Raw genomic sequence first — 25,827 nt, forward strand, 5'->3', positions numbered from 1 at the left:
TACAATAATTCGATTACAGTACACATTACTTCATCTCCTCGTCTCTTCCATCATCATCAGTCTAACGCGGCGTGTCCAGCGTGAGACGTGCTCATTCCTCTCATTTCCTTCAAAAACTCGTTCTTAACAATCTTGCAACGTAATTTTTGATGTAATATAATAGTTCAGGAACTTTGGTATGAATGAGAACTGGACTTTTGGCACTTAAATTCTCATCCAATTTCATCTTTCACTTTGATATGTGAGAGGATCATGATATTTCATGCAGGTTGACAGGGAGCAGGATGGATAAGGAGAAGCCGATCCCAGAAACTAGTTGCATAATACACTTGCCAAGAAGACTTTCCACTTTGCCTCGTCTTTCACTTTCACTGCTCAAGTAACAATATTACAACGCAATTTCCTTCTCGTTCGTGAGATTAAGTTTTAACTTGATTAGATCGCCATGCGGTTTCAAGAAGTTAGCCAAATATAGCTCGTTAGTTCGACCCTGAAAACACTGGAATGCTTCAAAGATAAAATCCATCCAAATCATCTTCTACCTAAAACACACTAAAAATATACTGATTGCGTCTCCAAATAAGTGCTCCTGTAACAGAAATATTCTGTGTAGCAAAAAAATTCCTAAAATCATTATTTAAAATTTGACATAAGAATACGTAGAAGTAATCAAAACGTAATGAATGTTCCAAATTGAAAGAAAAAATTGGAACATCGATTTATCCGCCCACGTTCCAGCAAAATGATTAAAGGTTTTAATTCGACACCTTCTCCTCCATAATCAACTATATGGACACATACATACACAAGTGTAATGTATGTGTATAACTACCTTTATTAGTTTCGTTGCGTAAGGCAGGACACAAGTTGTGGACAATCCTATTCTGCTCTATCCCATTTCATAAGTTTGCACCCTCAAAACCTAGCAATTTATTCGCACTCAAATTTTGTCAAAAGTCTCCTGGAGAGTCAGCACGCGGACAGACAAAGACAAGGAAGAAGTTTAGCAGAAGCAGCAGGAGTAAGCGGAGAGGCTCCAATAATCGATGAAGTTAGCTTTCACTTCTCGCATCACAAACTCACTAAGGAGGGGAGCTTGCGAGGTTGATAATAACAGATCTTGATGCCCTTTGGATATGTGGTAGTGTCCCATGAGTGTACTAAAACCCTGAAGTGGTTTGATGCCATGGCCACATTTGCGCCCGCCACACCCACTTTAAGGGATGAAAACCACCAAAGTTACCAACTTCAAAAATCCACGAAAAATCTAATTTTGCTCGGATTTTGACAAAACTTACGTTTTTGTAATCCCAGATACTTGGTTAATCATATCCAGTAGCAATCTCAACTTTTTTGAAATTTTCGAAATTTTCGGTCATTTTAGGGCTGATGGATTTGTCGAAAAAATTCAAAATTTCGAAAAAGTTGAGATATCTACTGGATAGGATCACACAAGTATCTGGGATCACAAAAATGTAAATTTTATCAAAATCAGAGCAAAATTGGATTTTTGGCAAGGGTTTGAAGGAGTGAAAACAAGGCTTTTTTCGTGTTTTTGGCGCCTTAAAGTGGGTGTGGCGGGCGCAAATGTGGCCATGGCATCAAACCACTTCAGGGTTTTAGTACACTCATGGGACACTACCACATATCCAAAGGGCATCAAGATCTGTTATTATCAACCTCGGAAGCTCCCCTCCTAAGAGTGCAAAACTCGCCCCATTTTCCGTGGGGCCAACTCAGGACATGAGTGAGTGAGGAATACACTTGAATCTACTTGGCTCAACAGAAATAGCAAACATGCATATTCCACTCAACGTCCGCACACGGTTTTGTACACAAGTTGGGCGAACTGAACCTATGGACGTATGAATTGGAATGGAAATACCAAAATTGACCGGCAGGAGCAACCTTATAAATTTTTAAGTACCCCAACTTCAACTCCCCAAAACTTTCCAGGCTCTAATACTTGCCAACAGCACGAACCACGCGGAGGGAAAATAGCAACGACCCAACCAAACATATAACCAAGTCCTTTCAAGTGCTTATACACATATTTGCTTCTTGCTTGCTTGTTATTAAGAGTATTGGGATTATTGAGTGGGTAGCCGATGACCAGCAGCAGCCAACATAAACAAACTGACGAGTGATGGAGAAGTGAAACTCTATGGTCATGTCCATCCATTTGGCGTCAATTTGGGAGGAGTATCATTATCTCCTTATCAATCAATTCATTAATGGTCGTCCTTTTCGAGTTGAAGCTCAAGACAATATTATACAAGTTATATACACAACGATGGCTTTTACGGTTTATTGAGTGTGCGTAGTAAATTATTCCAGACAGATTAAAGTTATACATTCTTCTTTATCCATACAACAAGCAGGCAAGCCGAGCCTGACACGCACACTATAATTTACTGTCAAACATCTAGGATACGTATTAATTTAATGGACTCTGAAGAAAAGTAAGTTGGCTGGAGAGAGAGAGAGGAAGCTAACTTTCTTCTTGATATAAAGTGAAAGAATTATGGAAACGGGGTTGAATCATTAAAATTAAATTTGAGACCAGGAGGAATGGAAGCCTCAGAAACAAGACAGTCGTGCCGGGTGAAAGTAATTAAAATTGCAAGCAGCAAATTCTCAGGAGAATGTGCCCAACTTTTTCTAAACGTTCCTGTCCCTCGCTAATGCAATGTGATGGAACTCAATTTCAATTTATTGGATAATGTCATAAAATAAAACGCAATAAAAGGAAAATCTATTACTTTGATAACGAAACCCGACGTGTATTTATGGTGTTTTGCTTCCAGACATCCATCTTGATGGATAAAGTAATCAAATCTTTGAAGACCAAATGTCAACTGTCTACTCACATCATATCAGCCAACCACTCATATTTATATGGCCACCACTTTCCATCATGCACGATAATAACACAACCCAATGTTCCAACCAGCAACAATAGCCAAATTGCTCCAGTAATACTAGTATTTACATGCCAACATACTATAAACGAGGAAGAGGAGCATTGCTGTACAACTTTATGTACGCGTGTATATCATAAATACAATAGTGGAGCACATTTCATGCCCTATTATTGGACTTGCTTCTCATGAAAACAATTGACTTTTGGTAGTCGGAACGATGAAAAGGGGTCTCCTACCACCCACCACGTGACGCAACAAGCCATGCAATTTCTTCATGTCAACCAACCAAATCACGCAAATCAAGAATCAATTTGGCTTATTTTTTGTCATTATGATTGATACGTATTTACGATATTATTTCATTGGTATATTATTATCTATGAAACGCTTTTATTGGTGACGGCCTCTGACTTCTGTCTGAGTCAGCTCTGACTAAAATTAACTCCATACATAACTTATGTAAATCAATCAATATTCCAATAACAATAATGGGTGGGTATATCTGCCTGCGTAGTACCTGTATGTAAATACAATTAATAAGTTATGTACATATGCCTCCGTATAACAAAACAGTATTCAATTAAATATGCACCAGAATTAAGGGTTAGATAATGCAAAACAGCAGGAAGCTTCTCTATCGAATATTGAGATAATTGCCAAGATGAAATGCCGAAATTGATGGTGATTGCCAGGTGAGTACCAATTAATGGGATTATTGTCATGAAGGAGAAGGAGTATGAGGCCATTAAACTGATTGAATGAAGCAATCCCAATAAATAATATTATGATGGCGATGGTCCAAAATTATAATTGAGATTGGTCAAATGTTATGTCAGGACGCACGACCCTGGTTTTCTGATTACTTTATCAGCCTTACAATACTTTTGGACACATGTACTTATATGTAGTGGTTCTAAGTATTATTAGAATTTGCGCATGCAAAATAGCTGAATGCGAGGGCTGGGAGTCACATATGAGTCCAGAATCTGTAAGGGCATGCTAAATCCCAAGTCAGCTTCTATTTCAATCTGTCAGTGTTGGGGAAACTAGTTCAAGTAAATTGAACGGGAGAGAAAGCCCTGTAAAGCCGCAAAGATTGTGAGTCGCTGCTACTAACGACTGCCCCCGTAGTCTGTTGTACGTACGTAGATACGTACGTAGTCTGTGCTAACTAAAATACGCAGCGTGGAATTTCTCTCGACTACCACCCACAATAATGATGCTAACTTGGTTGCTGGAAAATCTCAGCTCGGAAATCACAGGCACGATACCACGACCGCCACCATTTCCTCCACGTTTCCTTCTTGCCTTAAGTATAAAGAAAATTAGATCGCCTCATGAGCGTCGGAAAGGGAGAAGGAGGCTCACGAGGAGCGATCCCAGGGAGCTTATCAAAATGCAAACTTGCTTAACCATGTCCTATCTATTTTGCATGGACTCATCATATCCCACAATCAGCGGAGGTATAAACTAATGTTTCACGCACGCACAACCCAATCTCAATTTGAGCATATATTGTATAATATAACGCTTAGCACAAGAGCAGAGGTAAATCCATGGGAGAATATTACTTACTTATTCTATCTCATTTATTTTCACGGAGAATTGTTGTCAGAATCAATTAGACGGGGGATTTCCTTCCTTCCGCCCTCCACACCACCCTCGGTCCTTATCTGCATTGAGACACTCTCTATGGCCATGGCCGTCAATGAATGGCGTTCCGTGGTGTCCTTGCCACCTTTTCCAAGAAATTGGCGAGGAGAGGAATAATGGAAATGCATTTTCACTTGGAGAATTCCAGGCGTCCTATCTTCGTCGTCGCAAAGCAGAGGAAAGAAGAGGGTGCAAGTGACTGAGCTCATGCATAAGAATACATTTTAACTAAACCGAGACAACCAGAGAGTCGTCCTCCTCGTCTCGTAGCATGAAAGCTAAAACCTGGTTTACTTCTCACAGTCTCACTTTCTCGCAACTCTGTCTCACTGCCACACCAACCAAAGTCTATGCAATAACGTCTCCAGTGCGGCCTTGCTAAGCTTTCTACCCAGCATTTGTCTTTTAGTGTAGTTTCACAATGTTTAACGCGAATCTATTGCTTCATTACTCATTCGACTATTCATGGAGGAATGTAGGGCACGTTCGAATCCACCGTACGTGGTGGTGCCAGAATAAAATATGCCATCTCTCAAAAATGAATAATTATGTATTCAAATCAACGAAACTGTAATAAAGCCCGCATCACATTCAGTGGGAGAAAGTACAATCATATCCTTTGAGAATCCTTTTATGCGTTCATTTCAAAAATTCTAATTATCCGCAACTTGTCTCGCACGATGATTCAGTGCAATTTTTCAAACTATTCAAAACTCGCCTCAAATCAGATCAGAAAGTTTAAAAGGGCCACATGCTCATAAATCAATCCACAGCATTTGAGAAGATTGTAATTCTGCTTGCGTGTCATTTTTAGTTTTTAACAAATTTGCAACGCCCACTCGCTCACGTCTCAATTTAACTTTTACACTCGGAAAGAAAGCTCAGGCAATGAACAAAAAAAACTAATCGTTGCTCGCACCATGGTTGAATAATTTTACACGAATGGTTTCACCACTACTACACGATCAGGTCACCTAAATATAACACCAGTTAGCCGTACTTATGCATCTAAAACGCTTAAAAGTTGAGGAGAAAACAAACTCTCGACTGACAGCATGAGAGAATTCTTGTCTGAATCCTGTAATGAATCTTTTCTACAAAAAAAATATCGGACGAATCCAGATGTGGAGAGTAATATGAACGAGATAGATCGTAAGTACAGTGCATAATATGCATGCATTGATGCATACGACATGTAAATGAAGACCGGGAAGCAGACACTAGGAAGACAAACAATGTATGTAAACTGATAACAAGAGCAATCTGACTTTATGACTGAGTTTTGTGACTCGCAATTCAATTTCAGATCAAGTTCCGAATTCCGACACAGTTACTTCTTTACATATGTACATATGCGTAAATCATCGTGTAGAAAAGTTGGTGTGGATGGAATTTGAATTCGTCCCAGGTTTGACACGACAAGATTTATGGTTTCTATTGTTTTCTTCATTAGAATGGAATTTGTTTACATTTTACAATTTTAAATAGACTTTTGACTCGTATGCATACATACGTACGATACGAGGATCTTGGCGTAATGATGCTTTATTTTTAGACAGATTCCCCCGTATAAATTAAGAGTACGGTTTCATTCATCACACAGAAAGAAAGAAAGAAACGGAACGTCACGTCATGAGCATTATGCCAAGTCGTCTTATTAGCGAAAGAAACCACTCTGCAATGCAGTGCAAATTCCCAAGAATATGAACATGTTTGTCCTGCTGGTGGCTGGCTGGTGGGACAAAGAGCAAAAGATGTATTTGAAAATTGTAAGTATTAGAACATTCTTCATTCGCAGACTACGTAGGATTTTCAGTTATTTGAAAATGAACCAATGAAGTGGGAGGGTGACAGATGGTTCCAACAAAGAATTACTACTACAAAATCCAGGCAGGAATTGGAGTGAGTTGAATGGGCCAGAGCAAGAGGGACGACTCGTGTGTGAGGAGTGTCGTCCTTCTTCTTGGGGCCAGACAAAGACAGATATGACACTTGACTTCACATTTTAACACGAGAAGAAAATGGAGCAACGACGACGGCCTGACCCATTCAGAGAAGACAGGGAAGAATTAAAGACTCTGAAGAAAGGATCCAGATGAAGTAGTGGAAGGGGGCACGGCGAAGAATAATAATGTCTGCTGCTGCAGCCCAACAACCAAACTTGCTGCTCTGCGTGAGGAAGGAAAAGGCGGAAGGAAGTTGGAGAAAGGCCGGTGCAGACGGCAGGCAGCACACACACTTGCTTCTTCAACAAGAATTCTCACCATTGCAAGAAGGCAACTGACAAAAACTTAACTGGTGGTGGTGTGATGCAAGTTTCTCAATTCGAGGCCTGTGTCCCCGATATATCAACGTCGCCCAGGAAAGTTTTTGCCGTTAAAAATAAAGTCATAAGTTGAGCAAGAACTAGCAGAACTAATACTACGAGGAGGAGGAGAAGGCTCTTCTGGTACGGATAAAATTTAGATGAGAATGTTACAAGAGAAAGAAAGACAGAGAAGACAACTTGAACAAACCAACAAATTCATTGACATTTTTCGATTCAATTCAAAATCATGTTCGAAAGGAAATCGGTTTCGTCCAAAAATTAAGACTTTATAACTGGGAATGGAATAGGAATGTTATGTAACAATCATGCAAGCAGAATGTGTTACAGATTCACATCGACTGAAATAGCAAAGTAATACGGCTCATTATTTTATTCAGCAGATGACAACGATTCAAATTAAAGATTCTTGTTTGACTATCTATATCTTGAGCGTTTGCTTATTTTGATCTGAGCAGAATCCGGTTGAAACACTGCGGCTGATACTTTTTTGAAGCATGAAAAATGCGCTTTCATTCTGGTCTGTTGCAGATCCAACATTACTATTTTAGTGACACACACAATGCAATGCTCACACCTACGAAGGAACGACTCACTCTTTTTCGTTTCAAGAATTTTCGGGTCCATGGCCAAGAATCAAGAATTGCAAATTGCAACCAGTCTCTGCTGCTCACCATTCCGCGTCCGAATATCCTGCAGCGCAAACACCTTTCTCTCTCCCTCGTACACTGTCAAGAGTGAGAGTGAATGGAGTTCGGGGCAATAAATTTCCTAGTTTCATTGCACCTTTTGCATCGCAGTAAGGAACCCCAATGTGAATCAACCAGAGTGGTTCCGACACAAACACACATGCGACATCACATTCGAGAAATGTCCCCTTACACAACTCCATATCCAGCACCACCACTATCGCTTTCGCCCTGGTAAAAAAAGCGTAATATATCATGCGGTCCAAGTTTCACAGGTCGGATGCAATAGATACCACAAGTTTGATCAGCCCATGTAGCCAGAGGAGGAGTAAGGTTTTTCTTTCCTCGGTCAGAATATCTCTCTCTCTCTCTCGGTCGAGTCTGGGTAGTTGCTTATCCACACACAAATTGACAGGTCGGGAAGAAGAGGAGCCGCCGCGTGGTGTGGTTTCAATTCAATTCACCCAGGTATGCAACTTCCATAATTCATGAAAACATGGGACAGACACGGTGTAACAAGATTCGACAAGACAAACACGACGACACATGGGGATAAAATATGAGTTCCCTCTTGTTCGGAAGTTGAGCCAAAAAAATTTGCAAAGTTCAAGTTCCCAGGGCAAGAGCGATAGAGCGATAGTGGAGAATTCTGGAATATCTCTCCTCCTTCTCAAAGTTTGTAAATTTTCAATAAGCCTCGCTGGTTGTAACCGTTTTTTATACATATATGCACTCGTATGGATAGATGCGATGTAAGATGAGACGAGATCAGATAAGATACCACACTCGCACACTTATAAGATCGTGTTAATCTGAAATCTCAACCGACATGCATACCGTAATATAACCCCATTAATCTTTTCAATGTGCCCGATGTTTACACAATTGGACACACTAATTTTAAACACATGACATCTACGCATTTTTAACTCGAGATACACATGTACAGCTTGATACACCAAAGAAAACATGGTGATGAGATTAATGACTTTGATCAAGGCGTACTCATCTTTCTAATATCTTGGGCGCACAGTTGGAATGATTCTGTTTTTCTGGTCTTTTATAAAACTCGTTCTCTGCACAATGTCTCAACGTGGTGGTTACATTAAGTAATCTTATTTTCAAGCACGTATTACGGATTGGTACATATAAAATTACTGGCACCTCAGTCTCGTCTCATATTCCACGTAATTTACTATTTAGCAAAGTATTTATTTTCGAGTATTTACATACATCAGACGAAATATTATGCAGAGGGTAACAACTTAAAACACAATTCCACTCTAATCTTCAGTAGTGGAACAAGAATTGAGTGCGTATTTACATATGTGCGTACAATGCAACGAACGATGCTCATTAGATGAAATGGATGTTGCATGTTTTCTCTTTTCAGTGGAACTCTGAGAGCAAATAGGATTTTTCAGCATGACTTGCCATTCAACTCAACCAAAAGTATATCGATCCAATTATTTACCTTCCAAAACTCCTTATAACAATTCACAAGAGAATAAACCATACACATTACTTCCCCATATTTCACCAAAATAAACTCCTGCCCCCTTCGCCAACTAAGCTTCCGTGCTTCCAAAACCTTCCAGGAGTCAGCACAACCGTTTACTGTCTGCGGAGTGAGACCCACCAACAAATGCACTATATTGCACAATCCTGTTACACACTGTTACACACATGGGAAAGAAAATACGATTCTCTATCTCCGTCCAACTTTTTCATCGCATTACATATATTTCATCCTTTTTGCGAGATTGACTTTTTGTCTATAAAGGCTCAAATGCCGCGGCTACACATGGACACGACAATAAGAAAGAAGCAAGAAAATATTTCCCCGAGTTAAACTGAATAGCCGATTTTCACGCAGGGTACTTTTCCACCATGCACACGCTACGGAGGGAAACATTCGATTTGTTGGTAATAAAGTTACTCAACAAAGTAAAAGCACAATGAAGTGGAGTAAATAAACATATCCGAGCCAGATCAGCTCAGTTGAAAAATTTGGGGATTAGATTCTTAGATAAATGGTTGTTTCCCTCCCCTCTTGTTTTGCGGTGAAATTCGGATGGAATGAGGGGAAGAAATTAAGATGGGGGAAGTCCGGAATAAAATATCGACCCTTCCTTATCTTAATTATATCCCTGGCACATTAGATGCACACACAATCTCGAATAAAATCTCATTGTGCTCCTCGAGAATATTCAATTTAACACAATTCACTACAAATACGTATGAGTATGAGCACATCTACGTAAATACACAAGAGAATCAGGTACGCAATCTAAAAAAAATAAGGATTTCTGCAGATGAAATGTATGGTATCATTCTAATCGCACTGCATTGGATTACAAATTCAAAATATGAAACCCCTAATTATAAGAGCAAATTATAATAAGGCTACTACGTAGTGGAAAATTGGACCAAAAATAAATCTTGAACTTTTGGGTTGCTACATTACAGTCAATTAGTTGGAAGCCCATCAAGCTCATCAAAGAAATCTGCTGCTGCTATATTATTATTGAGTGCTTCAACTGGAGGAGTTTCCTTATTGAGCCAGAACTCCATCCGTCGCGCACTTGAGAAGGCTTTCACTCTTCATTTCAACAATGCTCAAGACCCAAATCGAGAGAGAGATCGAACGCAGTCACACCATTATCGTTACGTCTAAATCGACCATTCCTTTTTGGATCATATTATTGCGAGAAATGTTATTATGCCGAACAACCTCAACTAACTGCTTCCCAGCAAAATGAATCTTTTCCCGTTCTCAATTCTTCATCTCCTCCTCAACTAACTACTCAACTAAATAACGTGCTCTGACGAGAGCTGGCTTTCTCTCCAGTCCAATATTTACTTTGGTAGGCGGAATAAAGAACGGGCAGCTCCAACGTCATGCATTTTATTAAAACCTCCAAAAGTTCGTGCAATAACCATTTAAATATAGGGTACTCTAAGCAGGAACGAAGTAGGAGTAATATATGTACACACAGAGAGAAGGACGGGATATGAAGTGATAAATTCGACTCAAACTTAATGTACTACTTCCTCCAGCCCAAAAACTCTCAAGAAGATAAACCCAAAACGGGAAGGAGGCTCAATCAGCAAGATACAGAGACTCGAGCACTCACTTGCAATCACAATCTGTCAAATCAATTTTTCCGAGAGAGTAAGACGGGTGAGAATTTCCTCGGGGAATATGTTTGACGTTCGTAGTTAAAAGATAATAACCATTAGATGATGAGAAAAATCTAATATACTTTTTTCTCTACTCCCATCAAATTCTATCAAACATCACAAAAGTAAAAAGTTTAACTGGTCATTAACCATTTAAATGTGGAACATTTTAAATTAAAGTGTTCGAATGTAAAATTCCTGGTGTTGGGAAATATATGTACAATAAACATTTTATTACTTCATTAACCTGCCGATAAAAGGTGTACTTGGACTGTCCCACAACCTTACGTAAGATTTATATGGCTGCGGGTGGAATGAAATTGTACACAGTAAAAAAAAGAGTGCAGGACTTATTGTGGAGAAAGAGAGAGAAAAGAACCGCAGGTTGGTGCTCAGGTGAAAGTAAAAAGGTCAGGCCCATCGAGGAACAAAGAAAGTGATGTCCCAGTGGAAAATGGTAAGTTTTTTGTGTGCTCTCATTTCGAACCTATCAGACATCTACCTGGACACTTTCTCCCTTCCCCTCCAAACAAGGCCAGAGTTGAACTCGAAGCGCTATTGTTCCGAAGAAGTGTGACTATATGGATGTAGCGGGAGGATGGATGGATGCGTGTCCGTAATGAGAAGTGTGAGCGCACAGAGCGAGTTATACCACGATCAGTTGAACTCCTGCTGTTATTCCATTTACAACAAAGTTTTTGATTGTCGTCGCTGTTGCAGACACTGCATGTGTGAGTCGGAGAAAGTCGAGACATGAGTTATGTTTGGTGCCTATTACGACTGCACTCTGGAGATGGCAAACCTAATATAATGCAATAATAAAAGGAAAATAAAGAGTAGGGCTAAGTGCTTACTTGTCATCGTCATCACAGTCATGTTCATTGAGGCTACCTCCTGGGGATGTCATACTTCCAGCCCCGTTGCTGTTTCCACTGATGCTCCCCATACTCCCATTACCCGTGGCCAGCGACATTCCACCACCACCACAATTATGCACACATTGGAAAAGTCCGTTGTGGCACATTTGATTATTTTGATTGCTATTACTGTGTTGGTTATTAAGACCACCGACGACGATGCCAAAGTTATCGTGAGGCTGCATGATCCCCATACTTTCACCCGTGGCGATGGACGAGTTGTTGGTTGAGGGCCCGTTGAGATGACCAAGGCAGCAATCACCCGTTCCGCTAATACTATTACTACTCCCGTTGGATTGGTGGTGCTGTTGGTGGAAATGATGTACGTGGTGGTGATGGTTTTTGTGATGAAACTGATTGTCAAGCTCAATGCTGTTCCCGTTGGGTTCTCCAGCTTTGATTACCATATTATTGGAATGGATACCGTTGGAGTTGACACCGCTGCCGCCGCCGCCAGTGCCACCAGAAGAAGTGATCCTAGCACTGCTTGACAGGAGAAGAGAGGTTGAACCCATCAGATGAGGGTTATTACTAAGGTTAGTCTCGTGCACCACTCCACTGACGCTATTTGGACGCTCATCAAACATGACTTGATCCTCGTCATGAGAAGAAGACGTAGTCGACGCAATAAAGGATTTGGCTGCTAAAGTTGAACCACTTCCACTGTATGTCGGCGCAGTGGAAGCAGCCAAAGGAGAGGAATTCGCTTGGGAGTGATTACTCTTGTCCTGGTTTTGTTTCACCAGTGTGGACAGTCCTCCCAGACCAGAATTCGGAATTGAGTAGGGCACACAGTAGGGCACACTTTTATTACGAAGGACTTTAGTGGACAAATGGTTCTCAGTGATTTTTAAGCCAGTTCGGTTGTTTCCTTCTCGTGCAGCACTATAGTCTTGCGTAAGAGCACGTTCACGTCCAGGGGAGGAGGAGGCGTTTGCGGATTCGAATGCTGGTGACAATTCAGGTCCACTTGTTACAACAGTCCCACCACCAGAAGCACAAGACGAGGAGGAAGAACTTGTACTTTTACAATTATTGTAGCTCAGTTGGGCACAGCAGGCGTTTGACACGGATGCGATCGTGGAGTTAATGATACATGGACTAGACACCGGAGATGCTCTTGCCGAACTGAAACTATTTTGGCTGCACCCCGTATTCTGCTGTTGCTGCTGCTCTTGTTCTTGTCTCTGAGTACACTTGAAATGAACTGTATTGGAATTAGAGTTTGTCGTATTATTGTTATTGTTATTCGTGGGACACTTTTCCAAAGAGGAACTCGAATCTAAAATCTGTTGTTCACAAGGAGAATCACCGCCCGACAATTTTTCACTTAAACAATTGTTCAAGCACTGCAAATGCACAGGAGGGGACGATTCGCTAGTAGTGGTCATTTCTCGAACGGAAGACGCAATGGCTCATTGCTGAGCCTCGAGTTCTGGAAACCACAAACAAGAAAATAAAGATAAAAAACACACAAAGAACATGGTTTATTATTATTGTGGAGAGAGAGAGAGACGAGTTATTACACCCTTTCAAAATCTTGCCTAATGTGCAAGTTGTCCTGTAAATCTCAACCAAGTTTAGCTTGTTAAGCAAATTTACTATACTTTTTTTGGAATTCTTTCACTCATATTTTTAACTCAACACAAACCTACAAATACACATACGTATGTGGTCGGAGTGAGTAAAGTAATCTGAAAACTTGCAGACGTGGGGCGTATTTAAACTTTTTCATGAATTTAATACTTTGTTCTCTAAAATTGCTCGAGTCAACTTTCAAAATGCATACTTGGTGCAGATCGAGCGCATGCATGCTGCCCACGCATCACATTATTTACAGTGCATGGATGGGCAGAACAAGGCTTCCTCCATGTTGCATAATAATATTTTCTTTTCACAATCGCCAAAGATTTTAGCTGTACGAGTCGTCGAAAAGCCGGCTGTCGACTCATATATTTAATGCCACCTCAGTAAAAGTGGTGTTACCCGGACAGACAGTTCTGAATTCGGGATGGATGGAGAACAGAGGGATGGATGGCATGCGAGGAGGTGCCAAAATAGTCAACATTATTATGCGCTTCAGAATTGTGTCGGTCTTGTCACTCAAGTAATAGCTCCTATTGTCGTAAATGGATATCAAGTCCTATTTATTTCCGAAGATATTCCACACTTTCCAGTTGAAATTTTATCACAAACTAGGAATTCAGCTGCTGAATACATCCGTTCTCAATAATAAGAGATACAAAATAATGTGTATGAAAAGTGAAAAATACGCCACCCCGAGTGAAAAGAAATCTAGCTGCAAAAGAGCGTTTCAATTTGACACCTTCATCGTCATCGTTAATGAGCTCTCGTTCTTGCAAGTTGATATCATCCTCCTTCACTCAACTCAATCCACCTTCTTCTCCTCTTTCGCCCTGTATCGGTTTTCAAAACCTTCTATAAAATCCCATTATTGTCTAAGTCGTCGCTGCCACTGTTATTACGGAGCATGAAGATTATTACAAACCAATTATTGCTGAAATAAAATGTTTCGTGGTGCATAAAGAGTACCACCTTGAGTGCAATATTCACTAAAAAAAGTTTCGTTATATAACTTTCTGCACCCTATAATATTCAACGTCGATAATGTGCATCAAATTGTTTCCACCAGACGATTTTAACAACACGCACGAATGTATTTAGTCGTTTCTCAGTACAAAATATGGCAAATCTTTAGTTGGCCAACAATCTCACATCATCAGAACGGACTTAAACGGCTAGATTACGGCGGAGTGTCAAAGTACAGTCCGTCGGTATCATAAAAGATTGCTGTCTTGTACTCAATAATGTATCCACATGCATGCAGAAATGAACGGAAAGGGAAACGAGCTAAAATGCAGCAGTAGTGCTACATGTCAACGAGTACTTTTCTTCCATTATTGCTGAGAAACTAGTCTTTGATATGAGTGCAAACGGAAGTGTGAGACGACTTGGGAACCGGGCTACGCGTAAATAAAACAATAAGAATATTATTATACTCCTTCATGCATGTGTATTAAATACGATTGAACAATACTTCTTAGACGACTATCGAGCAGAAACGTTATTCCTTCACACAGTGACCGATTCACCTTTGTGGGAAAGTGGAAGTTTCAACATTATTCACCACATCGCAATAATTTCTACACAAACACGTGCACTAATGTTGAGACGCACACACCTTTTTGATATTAAACCCAATATTTTCTTACAAGTTGTTAATAAATACTACTAAACTAAATATCTAATTGCCGCCAGTATTTACATTTTACATAATTGCTATCCTTAGTTCCTCCCCATATTTAGCTCACTTACCTTAACAAATGGTTGGCACCGTTGAAACGAAGTTTAAAACTACGACTTATCGGCAGTAATAAATAATTCACTTGGTAATTACAACCCACACTAGTTTTACTTTCCGTTGGGTACACCGCTGCGACACGATTTCAACTGTAAATTGTGGGAGAACATACAAATTTACCAGGCAGAGGGGACCACCACACAAAACACTTCAACGTCAATTCAACTTGAACAAACAGCAGAAATGCAGACCACAAGCAACCACCAGAACATCCACGATGGCCACCATGAGCTATCAATCTCTGGACAGGAATTCCAGGATGGATGGATGGTGACGGTATTAGCGATATAATAGGGTGTCCCAACTTTGTAAAAAAAATCGCTTTTTCCGCTCACGATTTTTTCGCTCTTTTTGTAAACCGCACTGCGCATGCGATTCCGATCTTTTTTCCGCTTTTTCTGCTCAAAAATAAAATCTACTTTAAGGTGATTTTTTCGCTCTTTTTACTACTTTGAGTGAAAAATCAGTCTCTCAGAGACATGTTTAAGGGGACATCGCCCGATTTTGATGCCCTATGGAATATATTGCAATATCAGGTGAGTGTATGAAAAGTGAGGGAGGATTTTATTCCATTGCCCCACCTGCGCCCGCCACACCCCCTGAAAAGCATTGCAACCACTAAAACTACCGCATTCAAACCTTTGCCAAAAATCCTATTTTCATCCCATTTTGGTAATTTTTGGATTTACATGATCTTAGATAGTTGTTTTATCATATCCAACATGAAGCAAATTTAAATTTTAAAAGAAACTCCAAAGTTTCTTGACCACCCATTCTCTGCTCCTGAGTATTCAAGCGATAAAAAATCGGAACAGTCAAGTATTGAGCGAAAAAAGCGGATTTCAGATTTTTTAGCTTTTCGCTTTTTCAGATCTTTTTTACAAACTTGGGAGACCCTAATATTTATCTCGATTCAAGCCAAACGAATAAACTTCACCATGCCGTCGCTCGCTCCAGCCAATTCAGTTTTCATCCCACAAACCAATACACACACGATGATGAGCTGAAGGGGGATGTAATAAATACAAGCACAAACTTTTATAAAATAACTGCAGCTCAGCAGCGCTTCAACTCATTCAATGCAATGCATCATATAACTCAAGTATTTATTATGCTCCTCTCTCTGGCCTCCCATTGCATTTGCCACCAATAATATCATGTTAAAGCACAAAGTATTTTCATGATAAACACAGTGTACCAACTAAATGTATATATCTCTCTTAACAAATAAACAGAAACGCCACAGACGACTGTAAACTCCCTTTTCACTCGTGTCGTTATCTATCTAAAATGAACAAACTCATTCTCACATACAAATCTTGCATGAAATGTGAAGTATAAATTGTCAGGAAATGCGAGTGCTAGATTCAGAATAGATACTCCTCTGCAAGACTTATTACTTGTTAGTTAGGAGGTGCAGATCTGCTAATTTTAAGATGCTAACAAGTCTAACTTGTAACGCAATTGTACGCTAATTATTAGTTTAAGGTCGTGGTAAGTCAACTCTTATTCTCCTCCTCCTGAGTCTCACCAACCGAGATGAAGTAACAATCACGTTTTTGTTGAGCACACATAAAATTAGCATTAAGGAAGCTCATAATCAGCAGCTGAAACTGACTGAGAACGACCAACGCCAACTGTGACGGATATAATAATGGTGACACACAGAGGACATGAGTAGATCCAGAATTACTAATCTAAGCCAACAACAACGCGCAAACTGTTTTTAATGGTTTTATGAAGTAGTACATGGCGCACACCAGCAGCATAACGAACGGCATAATAACCCAAGTAGAATAAACGAACCAAAATAAAGTGAGCAAGTGTGCACTGTATCTGCATGAGGATAATGATGAAGAGAAGAGTAATAGGGCATGAGTAAATGAGTGCTAGAAAATCTCAACATTGTCAAAACCCTTTGCTTCCTTTCCTCATACAACTCATCCATCCATCCATGAACTATGTACACACATGCATGACACTGAATGGCAAAGAACCATTCTTTGCTTTTGAAACTGATGCGAAATGCAAACTTTTTTGCAACTTTGTCACTTGCCAGCAGCCCCCAAAGCAGTATCCAGACAAAATATGTGCACAAACTGTCACTACGATCATGCATACGTACGGATGTATGTACATACGTTCGGAATTTTCTAGCACAAACCGAGTTCATTCAAAGATATGAGCATCTTTTGTTTCACTATTATCTCTTCCCCAGTTCAATAGCTAAATGGAAATGGGGTGGATATCAGTCCGTCGTGTTGCATGCATACGTTCGTCCAATATACTTAAGCATACGCGTTCTACAAATGATTAGTTTTTCCTATTGGCCTCGTGTTAACTCGCGATATGCTCAACATCCGTCATTCTTTCTCTTCTTTATCTATGTACAAGCTGCAGTCTTATCATCGCACTCCATTAATTATCATCACTCGCTGGTTGGTTGGCGTTTGGCTTTTGATCTGCTCTCAACTTGTTGAATCTCCCCTCCAGCGACTCATCATTCTGGTTAAAATCTACGACGGCACCTACGTATCTGTTTGGTTGGATCAGTCATCAGTAATGCCAACCCAATTGTTGAGTGATTAAAACCTTTGGCAAATATGAAAATTGACTGAAACAACGTTGTTTGACTTTAGCAAATACTCGTCCGATTCCTGCTGATGAAGGGTTTTTTGTTGTGATAACTTATCTAACATGATAATGCCGAAATTGCGCAGTTCAATTCACCCGAAGCCTTATATTTCTTGTTTGATGTGGTGTGGCAGTGACAGAATTTGCCGGTTAGGGGTCGCCTTTCCTAAAATTTCATAATACCACAATCGAAAAGGCACACAAACCAGTATGTACATACGTACGACGACCTACTTCCAGTGTCCCGAAAATTTGCTACATTATTTCATTAATAAACTTGAGACGTGTAGATATGGGTATATATATGGGCACAAATGTATAGGCTGCAAGTGCATACATATCTACATACCTACAAAATGAGCAAGAATCTAATGAACTTTGTCTTTTATCCGTGAAGAATGGAACACACACGTGCCAAAATGTGGGACAATATAGGAAAATATGCCTGGAATACGTGCAAAGATTTTGAATCATGAATCGCACCAGCACATTTGCAGCCAGCAGCAGCAGCACAAGTTTCTATTAGGTTTGCTCAAGAGAGTGAACGAGATGATTTTCCTTTCTCCTGTAAAATTCGGATTTGTTTCTTTATTCTCTTCTCACTCTCACTTACAGGAGTGAAAGAGAGAGAGAGAGAGAGAGCAAAAAACGAGGGAGTTGGTGGTTGGATTAGATTTGGAACCTTTACTCCCAACAAATTCAAAGTGGAAATCTGGTATTTCCTTTATCGTGTATTTTATTTTTGCCGGTTTTGAGATTGAAAAGGGTTGCATCGTGCGTAAATTGTGTACAAAGCCAGAACCCATTCCGAGTGTGAATGAAGGAAACAACAAAGTCAAAAGTAATTGTATCTGCTGCTGCTGATCTTGATCTGGTCATCGTTTTCCCGTCGACGACTCTTCCGCCACGTCACCAGACTAGCTTTCTTTATCTCCCATTCATCCGTATCAAATCGAATCTAGTAGCACTGTCGGAGCAAATGAAACGCTGCTGCTCAACACTAGATCCGGATCGTTTCAACAAATTTGGAACCTCAAAAGACTACGAAATTTCTTCATTTCACATCTTTCGATACTCTGCTCATGCTAATATATTCGAGGTCATAAGAGAACCCACTACACTTATCCATCGATTCCTCATACATAACATTCACCCACATTCTTATTCCTCCATATTCTTGATTCATTGGATCGCATTATCTGCATGAACTCGATTTCAAAAATGGTCTAGGCCATCTGATCCACCATAGACCTTTCATAAGTAGGAAGGAAAACGTGATGTTATTCACACAAATTATTCAAATAGCATCGAGAAACTTCCATGTTAATTGTGCCCTATTGTCAAAATTTGTAGGAAAGTAAAAATGGTTGATATTTTTAAGTTCCCGAATATTTATGTCGGGTAAGGACTATACCACCCGATCTGAATTTGGACAAACAAAATGTACTGTACATAATTTAAGAAAATATGACAATTGGGGACCATATAAAGTCAATATATTTTCATATCTAGAATGGTACAGACAGAAACATCGGTAACATCAAACTATCCGTAAGTTGAACAAATTTGGCTCAATTTCTCCCCTGAATGAGCTCATTCACAGCAAGCTATCAACCCCATAGGATCCATTTCCGAATAATATTCTATACTTCTCTGATCCAATCTATGTACTATTGCGTCTCAAACTTCACCCTTTTCTTTTTTCCTCCAACTTTTCATGCAGCGTTTGCATTTTATGTATGAATATCTTTATTTCGAGCAAGTGGATCTGGATTCCGAAGGGTGAAGTGGGGAGAGCTATTAAATTCTTAGCATTTTCTAACTTTACGGATTCAGCTGGATATTACAAGGATAAATAATGCACGCTAAACCAGGTGTACTGCTCGTGGTGAAATTATGGAATTTTACAAGATTCACATTTAGGCCTTAAATCATACCACTTATAAAATAAGTACTTTCGACATGATCGTATGAAGCAGTGTAAAAGTTCAGAATTTCTACTGAATTATTACCGCAATAAAAATGAATATCGTTGCAATGAGCTCACACTATCAAATGTGCTCAGCTTACATATACGTATACGAGCAAATGGAAAACAACCCTTGCGACACAATGGAACAACAATCGTTGGCTGATAAAGACGAATTAAGTAAATCAAACAAAATGAAATATTGCTGCGCCTATCTGTTAGCACTTGACTCGACAGAGAGCTGAGAATAGCAAGTCCAACCATTTAGGTTATGCCAACATTCAAACTGCGCTTTACTTGCACAGTTATCTAATACTTAAACACTTTACCTTTGATGGTTCAAGCATATCTGATGCAGTAATTTTAGCCACTTGTACTTACACTGCCTACTAAAATAAAAGGATATGTATGCTTAAATGTGGATGCAGATTAACTAAAAATTCAGGTAAGCAGATTTGAAGCCAGCTTCAAATAGCTTAGATCATATTTAGCATAAGACAATCTTCTCATTAAAATTAGCATTTCAAATATTGCACTGAATTATTTACCCGTTTTATGGGACTTTTATGAAACTCTGGACCTACAGCAATTTCTACACGAGTTTCCTTTTCCTTGCGTGTTAATCTTTTCTGTAGAGTTAAGACAGTTGAGAATCATTTTAAGCGTGACTTCTGTTCAAAATGCATCAACTCAAGGTAAATGAATGCAAATTTGTTAGCTACTTATTAGACTTTAACACATAAAAACATTGCTTAGACTGGAAGTTGTCTGCATGCGTTTAAGATCTCGACACAAGAGTAAAGCATAGCAATCAACTAGTTCGACTCGTCTCGAACTTTCTAATCGTTTTCCAAAGTTAATGAATGTTAAGCATCAAAATGCTCCAGCTCATCCAGTGAAATACTGTTGGTACTCTAGTGGAATTGGACTGTTGGACTCGTCTTCCGCCGACAGAGAGAAACACTACAATGAGAACAGAGAAAAACGCCACGAATGTGAACACAAATGGGTTTGAAGAATGAAGCAAGTGGACGTAAATTTATGCGAGGATTGCATCTCCAAGTGAAGAATTGCCTTGAGCTCTTCTTCGTTATACGACTGTGTGTGTGTACAAGTGGGAAGAAATGCAAACGCAAACAGAAACCCCTGATTTTTTTCATTAGAACAATGACGGCTTTTGTCATTATTATTTTACGGTGTTTACATTTGCATTCAAAATAAGATGCACATGTACCCCCAAGAGAATACAAAGTACTAAAGCAAACAAATTTTAGGCTCAAAATTACACACTATTAGCTTTCCACATTTTTTACCTAGTCGCCAAACAAAGATTCGTTTAAACCTTGAGAGGTCAGAGAGGGATTGTTACTTGGATTATGCTGACTGCCATGCATAAAATTCTGGATATTTTTTCAAATTTCTACAGATGTAACTATTACATACATAGCTATGGTTTAGTGCGAAACATGTGAAGCACATCTTTGATTGTTACACATGTATAAATTCAGGAAAATAGAAAGGTGCTAAATCGATATGACGAAGAATGAAATATAGCCCAATTCTCTGCGTCTTTTGAGTCTGTGTCACATTGCCAATAAATCAGTTATGAAGAAGACATCCAGCATTTATGAACATTTGTCAAGAGTGAAAGCAATGTTACTACACGAATTTTCAGGAGAAGGAAGCATGTCCACACCTTGCATACATATATATTATACGATAAGATACATACAATACATATCGGTACTATATATATATATTTTAATGTATGCACGTAGTGGTACACACATTTGGACATATCAGAATGCGTGTTATATTATAATGACAAAGTCGTAGAGCATCGTACCAAAGTATATCAGTTCAATTACACGAATTTTTATAGAATTCTAAAAAGCTAACGTATAAAGTTTTTGATTGGATATCAATATCACAATTAAATTATAACGACAGTCAACGTGGTAGAATTTGCACTCATTTTATGTTTTCATAACTTGAATTTGAAACTAATTTTGATTATAAATTACACACTCCAAAAAGAATTCAAAGAACAGAGCATTTTTGAAGAACAATCAAATAGAATTGCTGTGTAACAAAATTATTCTATAATTGCCCTGTTAGCCAATTATCTAGTAAATACATTATAACTACAATTATAGTATCAAAATAATACAATTCAAGTTTTGACTTACCAGATTATTGCCAGAATTTCGAAATAATCTGACAATACTTGCAATTCAATTTCACGAAACACCAATGTTTATAAGAATAACCGTTTATTTATCAAAGTGATAATACACCTTACAAAACCGTTGTTGTCTCTACCATACACTTTCTCCAGTCTGCCATGGGGTAAAACTGCAGTAGCAAATTTTCCTTAAGAGAGACGAGGATAAAGTAGCTTTCCTATTGGCGAGCACGACATTTTTACGAATGAACAGTCTCAGCTTTCACTTCTCCCTGATTTGTTTGTATGTGTATAATGGCATTAAGAGTCTCTGTGCGAGGAGGAAGGATCCCCACCTTTTACGAGGAGATGACCTTTTGCTGTTCTCAAAAAAACGAAAGTCAACTAACGACTGGAATTCGTTAAGGAGCTGACCCCACAAGAGAAACTGCTCCCATAAAAATAGAAGAGCACGAGGGGTGAAAGTCAACTCAGTCGCACAACTCTCTCCAACTTGGGGCAGAACCGTAACGTGCATGTGCTTGGAACCACCACCAGCAAAGAACTGATCCCGAAAAGCAGGGAATCTCAAAGTCACTCACTCACTTTCCCATGAACTGGAGTGAACCATGTTATGTTAACTGGCCGAGTGCTTCGTATCCGCTCCTTGTTTTGAGACGACTCTGTCCCTCCGAAAGTTTTCTTTCCTACTTTCCCTTTGGAAACAAAGTGTCACTGTGCACCAAATCCAGGCAGCAGCAGAAGCAGCCAGCATGAGCCGTGCATCTTTGCAGCTTTGCTTGGAGAGGAGACGACTGCGAGACGGGGATGAAATTGTGAGCTAACTGAATTCTGAATCCCAGCAAAAGATGTTTGCACATTCATCGACGGAGATGAGGAGGGGACGATTTGTACTCATTCTCATCTTTCTTTCTTTACAAAGCTGCTGCCTCTCCAGCCTGACCAGTCCTCGCTCAGCCAGATCATGGTTTTCTCCAACTTGTTATTACACATGAGTATGCACGTAAACAGGCACCATTATCATATGCCAACCAAATTAGATTTCACATCAGATTGACAATTCCTTTGTAATTTTTACAGCAACCGCATCAAACTTGAAGTATTTCTTGCTTTTTGTATCAGTGTATGTATATATGTACCTTGTATCAGAAGGCCCTCATAATAGTTGGAGAAAGTTGAGGTGTATGTATGCACACTCAATTCAATAACAAAGTTATTACCAAACTTCTTTCCCTTTATCAAAAAACTTGGGCCTCATGATTCTTAACTTTATTGTACGTATACAAATCAAATTAAGAAATGACAATATTGGGAGTCAAACTCTAGCTTCTGCTCTTCAGACATATGCGATTTAAAATGTTACCTGAAGATACTTATTGCATGATTTATTAAAATTTATTTATTAGCTCCTCCAACTGAAGAGCAACACATTTATTCCCTGCTTAATAATGAATTAGTGTTCGTATCAGCATTATTTTTGCACCGAAAGTGCTGGACAAATATCCCTCTCGGGCAATAATATTTGGTCATGTGAAGGTTATGGGAGAGATTTCGACAAAAGTCCGGACCAGATCTGTGCGAATCATGAACTTTCTCTTTCTCTGTACATTTTGCTCGAACGAGAAGACTGGAAATATATGTATTGTGGACTTGCACTTCACTTAGAAACCCCAGGAGAGGTGTACTCCGGCCGTTTCCAATCGACCTGAGGACACCTCCTCCACTCTGGAAAAGTTCGACACAAGGTTACAACCGTACAAGGACTCACCAGCAAAACCGAGTTAACAAGTTGAGCTGTACTTTATAACCAAGGTGCCATAAACTGACTTTGTTTTCTGGAAAGTCTAGTGTAGTTTTGGTCACAAAATTACAACAACCGTCACTACATGTTACTTTAGTATAACATGTTTTCGGTAAGACCAAGGAATAGTAACAGCTTAACTAATTCTAAATATATGCTACATAAAGCAATTTAGAACGTTTCCAAAGTTGAAGTTCTCATTTTGAAGTTAATATCTACATTGAGGGGTAAATTTGAGCTTTATTGTGCAGTTATAGTACAAGGCTAAAATATTAGCATAAATGAACGAGAGTGCAATGCCAAGTTCAGAGTTATTCTACTGCAGGTAGTTGAGTTTGATGTTTCAACTAATGACAAACGCTATACACAAATAAGTACTACGAGGCAAGATGTATTTTAATAGATGCGCAACATAATCTTAAAAAGAATTGAGGAAAGCACACAAACGACACCAGTTTTTGTTCGCTCTTAATAAAGCAGATCGGAAGAAACTTGGTTTCAAGATTTCCCACTCCAACAAAGACGTTTTCTAATTCAATTATTCCATATTTTTTTAGAAGCTGAAAAACCAAATAACTTTACAATATTATTACTCGTGCTTGTTATTAGATAGACTAGCTCGTTGAATAATATCTTCTGACATCACAGCTTTTAACCCTTCAACTCCAATCCCGTCTGATCTACAAGTTTCATTATCCCGTACACTTGACGCATCCACAGCACTTCATTACTTGGTGCAAATGGAGACCAATAAGCTTTTAAACCGTTTATCCACCCTTTTTATGAAAACCATGAAAACAGACCAGATTTCTGGTAAACCTTGTAATTTGAGCGTTGAACTTGCGCCTTCTGGCTGCTTCCTCCTCGTGGAATGGGTGTGGGTGTATCGCACAACCTTATTTTAGCGTAAGTGAACATAAACAACTTGTATAATTTCATTTAATATGTGATATCATCATATCAAACGGAAGTAGCGAAACTGGAGCCACGACGACCTGCCATGGTTTCCTTGTTCCATCATCCACTTTCATTTTGCCAGACCTCACCGCCGGACAGCAGCTTCACCTTCGTATCAGAGCGTACGTAAACTTATTAACAAAGTTTTCAGACTCTCACTTTAAAATCAGAATTTATTAGCAAGTTTAGCTGGTAATGGTTCTGGTGAGTTCACGACGACGCTCACTCACTCACCAAAAACCAAAACAACGACGGAGACCAACACACCATGAACTCTGCAAAGCCGACACTTTGGTTCATATCATTTCTGAGCTGTTTTCTGTTCATCTTCTCCTGGAACCAGATCTTAATAGGAGTTGAGCTGAGAGAGCAAACAGTTTTAACAAAAGACTTGGTCGGATGGTAAGTGGCGTGTGGTTGGTTGTTGGCTGCTGCTGCTGGTCCTGAGAACTGGAGGAAGAGGAAACTATGCCAGGAACAGAATGGCGAGGAGGACTTTTGGCCAGACCAGGAATGAGAGCTGAAGATGAAAATGCGGTATAAGTGGGTATAAGCACTTTGGTCCTGGTGCCACTTCTCATTTACAACATTTGCAATGGAGCCAGCACAACTTGAAAGATTAGGCACAAAGTTTACTTTGAACATGCAAACATTCTTCACCAACTAATAAGTGAGTTATTGTGTCTCCTGGCCTGGCTTGGCTGGTCCTCAACACATTATTTCATGACATCAGCAACTTTAACCTACTCCTCTCCACGACAAAACAAACAGGAAAAGGTTGCACCTCCACACGAGGCTCAAGGTTTATTACTAGAAATCATATTAACAATAATAAATCACGAGGAGAAGAGTCATCATTTCACCTTTATTCCTCCCCATTAATATAATCTTGAAATTGTAGTTAGTGCAGAGCAAAGACAATTCGCTTTCTGCAACCCGGCGTATGATATACAAAGACCGAAACATGACTAATGAAACAACAGCAGCAACAGTGCGTAGTTAGAATGATATCACATTTTGAGCAGATAAAAGCCCTTGCCAACTCCATCAATGCAAGTGAAATGATTTACACTCGCCTCGTAATTAATTCACTTTGTACATTTCATATCATAGACGAGAACAAACGACATTCATAATAAAGTGATGAGTCCATCCATCCATCCATACGTTGTCCATGTGTGTATAAATAAATACGTGCAGATGCAGA

At 39.4% G+C, this 25,827-nt stretch overlaps 1 protein-coding gene across 11 annotated transcripts in view; it reads right to left on the bottom strand.

Annotated features, from left to right (window-relative positions):
* LOC110852515 (probable serine/threonine-protein kinase DDB_G0282963) overlaps positions 1-22,483 on the bottom strand; it is a 75,782-nt gene extending 53,299 nt beyond the window's left edge. For 4 of the 11 annotated variants that reach the window (XR_004835346.1, XR_002548136.2, XR_004835345.1 and 1 more), the window contains exons 1-2: positions 15,029-15,178; positions 11,630-13,127 (exon numbers count right to left, since the gene is read on the bottom strand). Coding sequence is in view for 7 of the 11 variants with exons in the window: in XM_022100606.2 (XP_021956298.1) it covers positions 11,630-13,083 (1,454 nt within the window). In the remaining 4 variants the exon portion in view is untranslated. Of the gene's footprint in view, positions 1-11,629; positions 13,128-15,028; positions 15,182-21,866 lie in introns of those variants that run through there. The other 7 variants (XM_022100612.2, XM_022100608.2, XM_022100611.2 and 4 more) reach the window with 5 other exon arrangements.
* Between the last annotated feature and the right edge of the window lie 3,344 nt (positions 22,484-25,827).

This window comes from Folsomia candida, unplaced genomic scaffold, assembly GCF_002217175.1.
Source record: "Folsomia candida strain VU population unplaced genomic scaffold, ASM221717v1 Fcan01_Sc007, whole genome shotgun sequence".
Taxonomy (NCBI): domain Eukaryota; kingdom Metazoa; phylum Arthropoda; class Collembola; order Entomobryomorpha; family Isotomidae; genus Folsomia; species Folsomia candida.